This window comes from Panthera leo, chromosome A1 (genome assembly GCF_018350215.1).
Source record: "Panthera leo isolate Ple1 chromosome A1, P.leo_Ple1_pat1.1, whole genome shotgun sequence".
In the NCBI taxonomy this organism is placed as follows: domain Eukaryota; kingdom Metazoa; phylum Chordata; class Mammalia; order Carnivora; family Felidae; genus Panthera; species Panthera leo.
The window spans coordinates 121,533,246-121,546,478 of NC_056679.1; the positions used below are offsets into that span (position 1 = coordinate 121,533,246).

General features: G+C 39.4%; 1 protein-coding gene across 4 annotated transcripts in view; it reads left to right on the plus strand.

The window, feature by feature from the left end:
* Nucleotides 1-1,358: 1,358 nt before the first annotated feature.
* Nucleotides 1,359-13,233, plus strand: part of RBM27 (RNA binding motif protein 27) — a 72,490-nt gene continuing 60,615 nt past the window's right edge. For all 4 annotated transcript variants that reach the window (XM_042938433.1, XM_042938451.1, XM_042938442.1 and 1 more), the window contains exon 1: nucleotides 1,359-1,563. In XM_042938433.1, the coding sequence (XP_042794367.1) occupies nucleotides 1,505-1,563 (59 nt within the window). In that variant the 5' untranslated portion in view covers nucleotides 1,359-1,504. The remainder of the gene's footprint in view (nucleotides 1,564-13,233) is intronic.

The window sequence follows — 13,233 nt, forward strand, 5'->3', positions numbered from 1 at the left end:
TTTTCCACTTTTAAATGTTTTTTTAGAAAATCAAGAAAATATGTTGTGACATTTGAAAATTATCTAAAATTGAGTACGTTTTATTTGGACATAGTCAGAATCATTTGTTTATGTATTACCTATGGCCAGTTTCATGCCAAGAGGGCAGAATTGAGTAGTTGCCAGAAACCATATGGCCCACAAAACAAGGGATATTTAGTATCTATTCCTTTTAAGAAAAAGTTGGCTTTTTTCTGCTCTATGTGGATAAGTATACTTGCTTATTTTGGGCTGACCCATCTCTTTTATATGAGGTTTGTGCTCATCAGGTATTTTTCAAAATATTATTATATTGCACAATCCCACAAACCGTTCAGCTTTCTGAGAGACTGTTTTGCTAACCATTGGAATCCTGGTGCCTTACACAGTGCTAGCATAGAGCAGGTGCTCAGTATTTGTTGTTGAGTAAGCATTCTAAGACCAGTGCCAAGCTAGTAATTTCAAAACTTCAAAAGGAATTTTTTTATCCAATACAAACTAAGTTGCCTATTTTGGTAATTTCGGTTTTAAAAAAATATTTTTAAAAACTTTTTTGCTGACCAAAATTCTCCCTGCAAAAAAATAAAAAAAAAAAACACCCTACTGAATTTTAGATATCCAGTGAACAGAGAATTTAAAAAAAGATTAGAATCTTTTTTTTCCTAAATAAAGCATGTATTAAAAATACTGGTAAAACTGAAATGGCCTCAGCCTTTTACAACTGTGCGCCACGTTTTAAAAATGACGATTACTGGAGTCCAAGGAATGGTTGTCAGAAACATTCTGCGTAACTTAAGCATAGCGGCGAAAAATACAAGCATGTGTGCTGAGCAAAATGATTGTGCAAGGAAAAAAAAAAGTAAAATTTTGCATTCTGTGCAATGTGTCGAACGTGAATGTATTGCACGTTGTGTTGCAGATTTACTACAGCTGAGTCATTTCGGGACACAAGTGTGTTTCCAGGAAAAAACGAGAGGAAGGAACCAGGCTGAGGGGCTTGCCGGGTTCCCCCAGGCACTCCCAGTAGCAGACACCGGTATTGCGCGGCGGGCGACGGCGTGGTCAAAAAGGCGCCGCGGCCCCTTTAAGACTCACAGCACCTTCTCCAAGATACCATCTTGCACCAGGAGTTCACGTAAGCTCTCCACCTACCTTGCTATATCCCTCCTCCTTAACTGGGTACGGCCTGCCGGCGGGGCGAGCGAGCTTTTTCATTGGCTCTGCGCGCACGGCCCTCTTATTTCTATTGGTTCTTGCGCCCGCCACTTGACGCTATCTCCTGCCCTCCTGAGCCGTCAAGCTAGGTTGAGTGAGGGCTCTTGGGTTAGTTCCTGTTAGGCCCCGGCCGGGGGAGTAGGTTGAAGTCTCCTAAGATGCCCGGTGGGCTGGGGCACCGGGAGCTGTGAAGAGAGGGTGAGGAAGCGGCGAGGGGAGACCCGCGGCAGGCCTGAACAAGACCGGCGGCCAAGCCCGCCTTCCCTGCACCATGCTTATAGAGGATGTGGATGCCCTCAAGTCCTGGCTGGCCAAGTTACTGGAGCCGATGTGAGTGAGCCAGGCTGGGCCAGGGCCGGCGAACGTGGGCGTTGGGGGCCCGCGGGGGCGTGGGGGGAGGGGAGGCGGCGTGGGGGAGGGCGGAGCGGAGGGGCCGCGGTCCGGAGGTCCCGGCGACGTCTTCTCTGTAGTACTATCACCATTGTGGGGGGGGCGGTGGCGGGGGGGGGGGGCGACGAGAGGCAGGGGCGTAGAGGCGGTGTGGCTGTGGGACCGGAGGGTGGGGGTGGGGGGCGGCAAGGACAGCGAGGGCTTTTTAAATATAAATATTGGGGTGTTGGAAGGGGTAGCAGGAATAGTGAGGGAATTTAAAATTTTACTCTTTGAGAACAGCGGTAGATCGCAAGGCTATCGAGGGATTTTTGAATGTGAATATTAAGGGTGTAGCAGCCTGTCGAGGGCTTTATTAACAATATTAGTACGGGGCTAAAAGATCCAGAAGCAGAGTATCGAGGGCCTTTTAAAAACATGAAGACAGAAAGGAATAGTAGGGATACTGAGGGTTTTATAGCGATTATTGATGAGCTCTAAGGGTTCAAGAATTTTGAAGGATTTGAGAAACATGAGGTAGTTGAAAGGGATATGTGAGCATTCAAGTGTTTTTGGGAATTACTGGAAAGCTGTTAAATAGGATAACAAGGATATGAAGGGATTTTAAAATATTATCTGGGAGTTGTTAGTACTAGGAGAACTAATAACTTTTAAATACCATTAAGGGTTAGAAAATAACTGAGATTTTAAAGTTTGAGGGTTGAAAGGGCTACCCTGGTATTTAATATTATTGGAGGAGTAGTTGAAAGGGGGTATACCTGCAACATGTAGGGATTTTTAGGTACAGCCATAGGAGCAATAAAAGGGGTAGAAGAAAGACTACGAGTTTTGTAAATATTGTTGAAGGATTGTGAGGGCAACTGAGGATATTGGGGTGTAGGATTATTGTTGACGGGCTGAAGAATCAGAAGGGCTTGTTTTTGAAAAATATTTGGGTAGTATTAGTTATGGAATTACTGGGACACTTGAGAGAGAGAGCAGAGGTATCAGCTTTTTGTTTTGTTTTGTAACCATTTTAAGAGCTTAGGATTGTGGTGAGTTTATTTGAGATATGGGGATATAGGTAGTTTCTGAAACATCCCAAAGAGGGAAGAGAAGGAATGCTGAAGGGAGAGTTGGAGAGAGATGATATCGAACTCTCTTGGGAAAGAAGGCTTGGAAAGAGAAGGGAAGGGATCATTTCCTGCCCCCTCTTCATTTCTAGTGCTTATTCTCCTGTTAGAGGTGAGGACTTGCTGGTGAAAGAAAAGGGGTAGAGGAAGAGATGGGCAGGCTATAGGATTCATTAGATTAGACCATTTTAGTGGAAACATTGAGTTTTTCAGAAGTGTAAATAAGGGGTAGTTTGAGAGGCGTGGAGGTGTGGTAAAGCTGGGGCTGTTGGGAGACAGCTACTTCCCAGTTTATGTCCTGGTCCTCCTGAGAAATCTTGTTAAATAACTTTGTTGTTGTTTTGCTACTTTGATTTCTTGGACGTGAACACCTAAGAAGAGAGTCATCTTTAGTCCAATGTGTCAGTCTTATAAAGGTAGGATGGTTGAAGGAGGCAGCATTAGAATTTTGATGTCTGACATGCTATTTACATTCTGAGGATGAGGAGTATGTGAGAGTACAGGTGTGAATGAAAGTACACTAAGGGCTTCTGGGTTTTATATTAGTGTTGGTCTCCTTGAAAGTTTTGTAGAAGAGTATGGGTGTCTTGAGTCTGCTGTCTTTTTCTGCAGTAAAGTTTGGGAGCACAGAGATGGAGATGGATTGTGATGAAGGTAGAACATAAATGAAATAGATTTAGTGAAATTGACCATATATGGAAAAGGCTGAAAAAAAGGTCATGTTTAAAAAATTGTTTACCTTCATGTTGACATCAAAAAACAAACCTTGTGTGCGTGTGTGACAGTTTTGCATATAGGCTCTGATTTTGTTTGTAGGTAGAGATTCTATAAGAATTATATGTATATGTCTTTGGTAGAAGGTGACTAGTTTTAATGTTACTTTAATGTTAATTGCCTTTTTTTTTTTTTTTTTTTTTTAGTCCTCCCTAAAATGTTTTATTCTGGGTAGTGGTTTTTGTTTTTGTTTTAAACAATTTTTTTTTTAACGTTTATTCATTTTTTGAGAGACAGAGAGTAAGCGGGGGAGGGGCAGAGAGAGAGGGAGACACAGAATCTGAAGCAGGCTCTAGGCTGTGAACTGACAGCACAGAGCCGACGCTGGGCTCGAACTCACAGACTGTGAGATCATGACTTGGGCTGAAGTCGGTTGCTTAACCGACTGAGGCACCCAGGCGCCCCTGTTTTTGTTTTTGTTTTTGTTTTTGTTTTTTCTTTAATGTGAAAATTTAGTTTGGGTACAAACTTAAACCTAATCGTGTTTTTTCCCTTGGCTTTTTATACTAATAAGTTTATAAGTATTCTGTAATTTTTATGGGTAAAAATTATTTTTGAAAGTGATTATTTTAGTTTCCCCATTTGTTTTTACTTGTTCAACTGAAAACACCCAAAATGCTTTTTTAATTATTAAAAAATTGTTACTTTTTTGGGGCTAAAAAGAGCCAAAATCACTACTCAGGCTTTCCTAGAAGTACAAATAAAAAAATACTAATTTTTAACTCATAGAAGTATGGTTTCAGATGGAAGCATTAATAAGAGACAGCAAATGCAAAAAGGAAAAATAAATGCAGATATATGTATTTTCATTAGTTGTCACGGGATTTTTTTTTTTAGACATCCTAAAATATAATAAATGATATGCTAAAATGGGTTGTATTTGTAATTTACTTTTTGCGTATTACAGATTGTAGAAAATTTTCATGGCAGATTGGCATGTTGTTATGACCTAGCGTTTCAGAGCAGTTGTTAGGGTTTCAGATAATGGAGTTGAAGTGGATATGTTGGAATCATACTATGTCCGTGCACATGATCTTCTATTGTGTTTTCTTAGCTTAGTTTATGGTTAAGTAAATTTATAAAAGATTTTAATTTTTAGGGGTTTTTAAGTATGTTGTGTTGCACGTAATGGGGTGTTTCTAAACCAAGGCATTTTACATTTAATTATTTCTTATAGACAAATTAGAAATATCATATACTAGAGCTTATCTGTTACCTTCCACTTCTTTTGTAGATTGGGGACCTATCTTTTACTTTAAAAAATTATTTTTTAACGTTTACTTATTATTCAGAGACAGAGACAGAGCATGAGCATGGGAGGGGCAGAGAGAGGGGGAGACACAGAATCTGAACCAGGCTCCGGGCTCTGAGCTGTTAGCCCAGATCATGACGTGAGCCGAAGTTGGACGCTTAACTGACTGAGCCACCCAGGTGCCCCATGTCAATTACTTTTACTAGAGGAAAGACAAAAGGACAGTGCCTGGAAGAAATGACTCCTTAACTGGCTTGGAAAACCTAGTACCATTTTCATTGGCAGTGCAGTCAAGGGAGTGAAACCATCTCAGTCAAGAAATTTATATCTCTTTTCCTACTGCTACATGAACAGACTGAATTCACAAGTCTTGTTTGAGGTCTTTTTTTTTTTTTCCTAAGTTTATTTATTTATTTTGAGAGAGAGCACGATCTGGAGGTGGGGGTGGGGAGAGAGAGAATCTCAAGCAGGCTCCTTGCTGTCAGCACAGAGCTGGACGCGGGGCTCAATAGCAGAAACTCCCTTAACTGAGCTGAAATCAAGAGTTGAACATTCAACTGATTGAGCCACCCAGGCGCCCCTTGTTTAAGGTCTTTATCTTTGCTCACTTTCAAAGTATCCTAGATGTCAGAGAGACTATGTAGGGATTATGTACAATTGGGAGATGTCATGGTATCTATTAGAAATAACGTCTCATTTTCAGTAGGTGGGCCCTTTAAGAGTAAAGTCTAACTAAAATCCAAGGGATAAATTAAAAACTGATGAAGTTACAAGTTTAGAAAAAGTTCAGGCAGTAGAGCTTTGCTTGGGATTCTCTCTCTCTCTCTCTCTCTCTCTCTCTCTGTCTCTGCCTTTCCCGTTTGTGCTAGTGCTCTCTCAAAAATAAATATGTAAAAAAAAAGTTCAGGCAAGCATTTTTCTTTTTAAGAAAATATTTATTTTTTGGGGTGCCTGGGTGTTTCAGTCAGTTAAGTGTTCCACTTGGGCTCAGGTCATGATCTTGTGTGTTCAAGTTCTGTGCTCAGAGCCTGGAGCCTGCTTCAGATTGTGTCTCCCTTTGTCTCTGTCTCTGTCCTGCTAGTACTCTGTCTCTATATCTCTAAAGAATAAATAAACATTAAAAAAATTAAAAAATATATTTATTTATTTTGAGAGATAGGTAGAGAGCAAGTGGGGGAGGGGAAGAGAGAAAATCCCAAGCAATCTCCACGTTGCCAGCGCAGAGCCCCCACCAGGGCTTGAACTCATGAACTCAAATCAAGAGTCAGACACTCAATCCACCGAGCCATCTGGGTACCCCCAGGCAAGCATTTTTTAGTAACAAACATGCATTTCTACCTGAAAATGTCTTTATGTATTTATTTTTTATTTGAGAGAAAGAGTACAAGCCAGGGAGAGAGAGAATATTAAGCAGGCTCCATGCTCAGTAGGGAGCCAAATGTGGGGCTCCATCCCACAACCCTGGGATCAAGACCTGAGCGGAAATCAAGAGTTGGACACTCAACTGACTTAGCCACCCAGACACCTCCCCCAAAAGTCTTTAAGTGTTTTAAGTTATTTACATTATGTATTATATATATATATATATATATGTATATATAAACATAATTCAAAGCTGTTTAGCTTACTATAAAAATCTGTCTTGGTATGTGTTTTATTTTTTTCTTTATTTTTATTTTTTAAAGTTTACTTACTTATTGTGAGAGAGAATATCCCAAGCAGGCTCAGTGTGGAGCCTGATGTGGGGCTCAAACTCAGGAACCTGTGAGATCATCACCTGAGCCAAAACCAAGAGTCGGAGGCTTAACCATCTGAGCCACCCAGGAGTCCCCTTGGTATATGTTTAAAACTTTTTTTCCCATTGTCTGTTTTGAGAAAGAGAGACAGAGCGGGGGAGGGGCAGAGAGAGAGGGAGAGACAGAATCTGAAGCAGCCTCCAGGCTTTGAGCTGGTAGCACAGAGCCTAACAATGGTGCTCCAACTCATGAACTGTGAGATCATGACCTGAGCCAAAGTTGGACGCTTAACTGACTGAGCCATCCAGGCGCCCTCCTTGGTATATGTTTTAAAATGAGTGATGGGGTTTGTAATACTTTTTTGTACAGTTGCATCTATATTGTAGTAAACACCATTATGTGAATCAGGGCATTTAGTTTCTAGTTCTGTATCTATGTCTGATTTACTGTGTGACTTTGGAGAAATTCTTTAAATTTTCTCTAAACAGTTAATAATATTAGCCATCTACCTATCTTTCAAATATGGTATGAATATTAATGTGTAGACTATAAAAAGTGCCTGTGTACCTTAGAATCATTAAATATAAATGTAATTTTGTGGTTTTTGAAATGTGAAAATATGTTAAACTCTTTTTGCAAAAATATTTTACTTAATATTGTTAAGCATTACTGCCACTTACTAGAGAGCAGCTAGAGTCTCACTGCGGGCCTGTAGGTAGGACTGGGAATTGGTGAAAGCCGTGACTTTGATGTGTAGTTTCTGTGACTTCAGCCCATAGCAACATCTTTTTTAGTGCACTAGGAGATTGAATATGTTGTCATCTTGGAGTATGATGGAAAAGGCAGCAGTAAGCTTCATAGACAGATCACTGTATTGGTTCAGTGTTCAAGGAGGGAGTATACTTTGAACTCTATAGAGTTTTACATGCCACCATAGATTTGCAATCCTTATCACATTAAGTTCTGATTAGTAATGTCTTCAGCTGCTCAAATAGGAGGAAAAATCATCACCTAGTAGCTATGACACCTGACCTCTTACATAAATAAACTACGAGGGTGAAATGAGTATTTTGAAGGTATGTTCTTAAAAGATTGAGAAGTTCTGATAATGTGCTTAGTGGCCTCAAGGAATTATTCTGCCTCTAAAGTGCTGTCATTGGACTCGTTTAAGGAGACTGACCCTTAACTATTTCACAGAAAAGGACTTATTTTGACCAGAAGACTTCTTGGCAAGTTCCCCCCCCCCCCAATTTTTTTTAATGTTTTTATTTATTTTTGAGAGAGAGACAGAGCTTGAGCAGGGGAAGGGCAGAGAGAGAGAGAGGGTGATACAGATTCTGAAACAGGCTCTAGGCTCCAAGCTGTCATCACAGAACCTGACGCGAGGCTTGAACTCATGGACCATGAGACCATGACCTGAACAAAGCTGGACACTTAACCAACTGAGCCACCCAGGCACCCTACAAAAAATTTTTGAGTGTTTATTTATTTTTGAGAGAGAACGAGGGCACAAGTAGGGGAGGGACAGAGATAGAGGGAAAGACACAGACTCCGAAGCAGGCTCCAGGCTCTGAGCTGTCAGTACAGAGCCCGACATGGGGCTCGAATCTACAACCCACAAGATCATGACCTGAGCTGAAGCCAGACGCTTAACCAACTGAGCCACCCAGGCACCCCTTGGCAAATACACTAAGTGTAAGGACATACTTGTTCTTATGTCCTTTGGTTTGCCTCCTAAATATGTCTGACTTTTTTCTTGGCCCAATTGCTATAGGCTAGAAGCCAGAAGTTGCTTTTATAGCCCCCTGTTTCCTATCACTGTCTTGTCTCATCCTCTGATAGGGTTATTACTTACTTTCTTGTGAATCTGTTTTTTAACCATCTGTTATTTTGTACTGTAATTATTTGTTTTCATTTTCAGCCCTTGGCCACTAGACTGCAAGGCAAGGTCTGTCTTACTTAGATTAGACTAATTCCATTACCAAGCAAGATGCTTGGTACTTAGTAAACATTCAGTAAATGTTTAAATGAATCAGTGTCCTTATATGTGTATGTACACATTGGTTGACAATTTTGAAAAGTACTATTTAAAAAATTTTTTTTAAATGTTGATTATTTTTTGAGAGAGAGAGAGAATGTGCGTGTGGAGGGGAGGGGCAAGGAGAGAGAGAGACAGAATCTGAAGCAGGCTTCAGGCTCCAATCTGTCAGCACAGAGCCCGATGCGGGACTGGAACTCAGGGACTGCAAGATCATGACCTCAGCCAAAGTCAGACGCTTGACTGACTGAGCCACCCAGGTGCCCCATATTTTTTTAATAGCCTAATTTTTAGGGTATACTTAGCTGGTGACTATTGATTTGTAAGCCATAGTCTGAATATCAAAACAGTGTTTGCAGCTGACAGGTATATATATGTATTTTTTTTCTCCAAGGTAAATCTAGGTATTTTCTTCCATTCATGAAAGCCTCTAATTAATTAAGGGGAAGATGAAAGCTTTCATTCGAAAAGAAGTAGAAGTGCCATTATTTCTATCTTTTTAATATGTGTTAACAGGTTCTTACAACTTAATGTTATTCATATTAACTTTTAAAAAAAATTTTTTTTAAATGTTTATTTTTGAGAGAGAGAGAGACAGAGCAGGAGCAGGGGAAGGGCAGAGAGAGAGGGAGCAACATGTGGATTTTGGAGCAGGCTGTAGGCTCTGAGCTGTCAGCACAGAGCCCGACGTGGGACTCAAACTCACAAACCATGAGATCATGACCTGAGCTGAAGTTGGACACTTAACCACCTGAGCCACCCAGGCGCCCCACATTAACTCTTTTAATAAAGTCAGTTCAAGTTTTACTTCCTTTTCTTCTTCTTCTTATTTATTTTTTTTAATAAAAAGAGATAAGGGAGGGGGCAGAGAGAGAGAGAGAATCCCAAGCAAGCTCAGGCTCCTTGCCTAGCCTGGACTCGGAGGCAGGGCCTGAACTCATGACTGAGAGATTATGACCTGACCTGAAATCAAGAGTTGGATGCTTAACTAACTGAGCCAGCCAGGTGCCTCAGATTTTATTTTATTTTATTTTTAAATATTCATTTATTTTGAGAGAGAGAGAAGAGTGTGTGTACAAGCTGGGGAGGGGCAGAGGCAGAGGGAGAGTGAGAGGGAATCCCAAGTAGGCTCCATGACCAGTGCAGAGCCCCACCTGGGCTCGACCTTAGGACCATAGTGTGAGATTATGACCTGAGCCAAAAACAAGAGTTGGGACACTCAACTGATGGAGCCACCCAGGCACCCCTAACATTATATTTTTAAGTAATCTCTACACCCAACATGAGGCTCGAATTTAACAACCCTGAGATTGAGAGTCGCATGCTTCACCAACTGAGCCAGCCAGGTGCCCCGTTTACTTGTTTTTCCAGTGTTGTTTTATCAACGGAATAATCTGAACACAGATCTCAGGATCAGACATTTTGGTGTTTTATTTAGGTTTTTTTTTTCTTACAAAGTAAAAATAAAAGCATTATTATATTATAGAAAATATAGAAAGAAAAAATAATAAAATTGTGTGTATTAATTTCTAGTTTCTCTTGTGTGTTTGAACTTCATGTAGCTATAATAAGAATCAAATGTAAAATTCAAAAAAAAACCTAATGTTTACTTATTGGAGGACCTGGGTGGCTCATTTGGTTAAGGGTGCAACTTCAGCTCAGGTCATGATCTCACAGTTCATGGATTTGAGCCCCACATTGGGCTCTGTGCTGACAACTCAGAGCCTGGAGCCCGCTTCTGTCTCCTTCAGTCTCTGCCCTCCCCCGTTTGTGCTCTCTCTCTCAAAAGTAAACATAAACATCAGTGTTTACTTATTTATTTTTGAGATAGAGAGCGAGCAGGGGGAGGGCAGTGAGAGAGAGGGAGACGGAATCCCAAGCAGGCTCTGTGACCTGAGCCAAAACCAAGAGTTGTGTGCTGAACCAACTGGGCCACCCAGGTGCCCCCAAATGTAAAATTTCTTATCTTGATTTCTCCATTTTACCTTACATCAGAAATGTTTTTCATATCTGTGTATTTTTATAACTATCACTTTGGATCCCTTATGTTTCATAAACATTTACAATAAGAATGGGTGGGTACCTGGGTGGCTCAGTCCATTGAACATCCAACTTTGGCTCAGGTCATGATCTCACCGTTCTTGATTTTGAGTCCTTCATCAGACTTTCTGCTGTCAGCAAGGAGGCCGCTTTGGATTCTCTGTACCCCTCTCTGCCCCTCCTGTGCTCTTGCAAGCGCACTCGCTCTCTTTCTCTGAAAAATAAACAATAATAAATGTATATTATTTATATAAACATAAGTAATAAAAATAAACAACAATAAGAATGGGTATCTTGACTTTTTGTTAAAAATAATGCTGTTTTTATATCATGTATATATTTATATATATATATATATATTTATATATATTTAGCACTAATTAGTGCCACAATATATATATATATATTTAGCACTAATTAGGTATAGTGTTCTCTATGTTTGGCTTTATTTCCTGAGGCTAATTTCTCATAACTACAACTACTAGTCAGAGAATATGAATATTTTTAATGGCTGTTGATACACATTAAGATCAGGAGGTTCTTTCCCCTATGGCTCAGTAACGTATTCATTGTCTCACTTCTGAAACAAATATCACACTAAGGTATAACTTAAACTTGGGCCCTTCTTATTCAGGAACATGTAGATTTTTCTGAAAGTGGAAGAGGTTTAAATAGTGTTGGTTTTTTCCTTAAAAAAAATTAGACTTCTCTAACTTTTAAGTAGTGTTTCTTGGCTAGGGCCTAAGGCAAGCAAAGACCTTTATTCTTTGGTCTTGGGATTGGACATATGTCTGAGATCTGTAAAGCTGATATGCCACCAAAGCAGATGGGTCATAAACCTGTAGTGGAGATTTCATTAAGGAGGAAAGGACAAATTTGAGGATTTTACAGATATTTTTAGGGCAGTATTTCTGTTAACTTCCCCTGATGAAAATTCATTAAAGTTGATTTTTTAAAATAAAAGATAATTGAAACATGTTCTTAGAATATTATTATGCAAGATGTAAATTTTAAGGAGTCCTCATGTTTCTAATTTCCATTAAACTTAAGGAAATTTATTTTGTTCTTGATTTTAACTGGAAGGTAACTATTGGTCGAGACTTCAGATACATTAATTTGTCATGCAGATTTACAGTAGGAAAGCATATGCCATAAAATATGCTATAAAATAATTTTACTCCCTGGAATTCCAACTGAGTTTTACTTCCACAAGTATGCTTTCTACATGATCTTAGGTGGATTCCTTAATTTGTCTTTACATATTTACAAATTTAGATATCTATAAAATGAATACTAATTCATTGTGCTATTAAGGCCTTTTAAAGACTATAGTAGAATAGTAATTCAGATGGGTATCATTATGTTTTCTAATCTTTCTTACAATAGAAGCCTCTTTCTGTCTAGAAATGTGTGTACTTAACACATCCATGGATCCAAGATTTTAAAATCTTTTTTATTCTCAAACATGCTTGTCCCTATAGTTAAGGAGAAATTAGTTTCCATAAGCTTTGGTTACAAATAAATAGCTAAAAGATTTAAAATACTCTGGAATAAGAGAATAAGAAGTTGTCCTGCATTTGTCTCATAAATTACCAAGAATCTTAGTCATGCCCCGATTTTTGGGACACGCTTTTGGAAGTCTTGTTGGTGTCAAAGCTACTACAGTATTGTAATTGTTAACTTTTAAAGATTATATAGTAAGAAGTGATAAAAGAATATATAAGAACAGTCATAAAGGTACAGAAAATTACAGCATAAAACTCTCCGGTGTATTTAAGTTTCACCATTCACTTGGTGTGACTTGATTATTTCAGATTGGTAATTTCCGTCATAGTACTTGATGGGTACATATTAGGAGCTGTTCAATTTAAATGGTCCCATTCGTTTGGTTGTAAACATGCTTTTGAATTGGGTACAGAATTCTAACTCTCAGTTCTTAACAATCAGTTGTTTACTCATGTTGCACAAATACTTAAAATTTGTGATCGCTCTCTTGGTGTCTAGTTTTTTTCCTGATCTTTTACCTTCTTGTAATTATTCATCTTGTGTTTTCACATTGTCCTCTCATCATGTGTTTTATCAGAAGCAACCTAACTCCGCAGTTGTTTTTTCAGAGTCTGTATACTAAATACATGTATAAGATATGTGGGATTGGGGAACCTGGGTGGCTTAGTTGGTTAAGTGTCCACCTCTTGATTTTGGCTCATGATGATCTCAACCATTTGCGAGTTGGAGCCCTGAATGGGGCTCGGCGCTGACGGTGCAGAGCTTGCTTGGGGTTGATTCTCTCTCCCTCTCTTTCCACCCCTCCTCCCATCTCACTCTCTCTCAAAATAAGTAAACCTAAAAAGAAATACGGGTTCGTTTAACTCCTATTCAGTAATGTGAATGTTTTGCCTGCTTCTCACTAGAAATGGCATATCCTTACCAACTTTCTACCTGTTAGGTCGTGAGACTCCTTTAAAGCTTCTTATAACAGGAGAAAAAACAACATTGCCTCTTTCTACCATTTGTACGTATTTTTAAAAATTCTTGTCTTTTCTATGTTTAGAATATCTTCCTTATCCACGATCTGAACTTTGTAAGTCAAGGTAGAGATGTGATATTTTTTTTAATCCTCTCCCCTCCATTTGAATGTTGTTTAGAACTGATTGATCA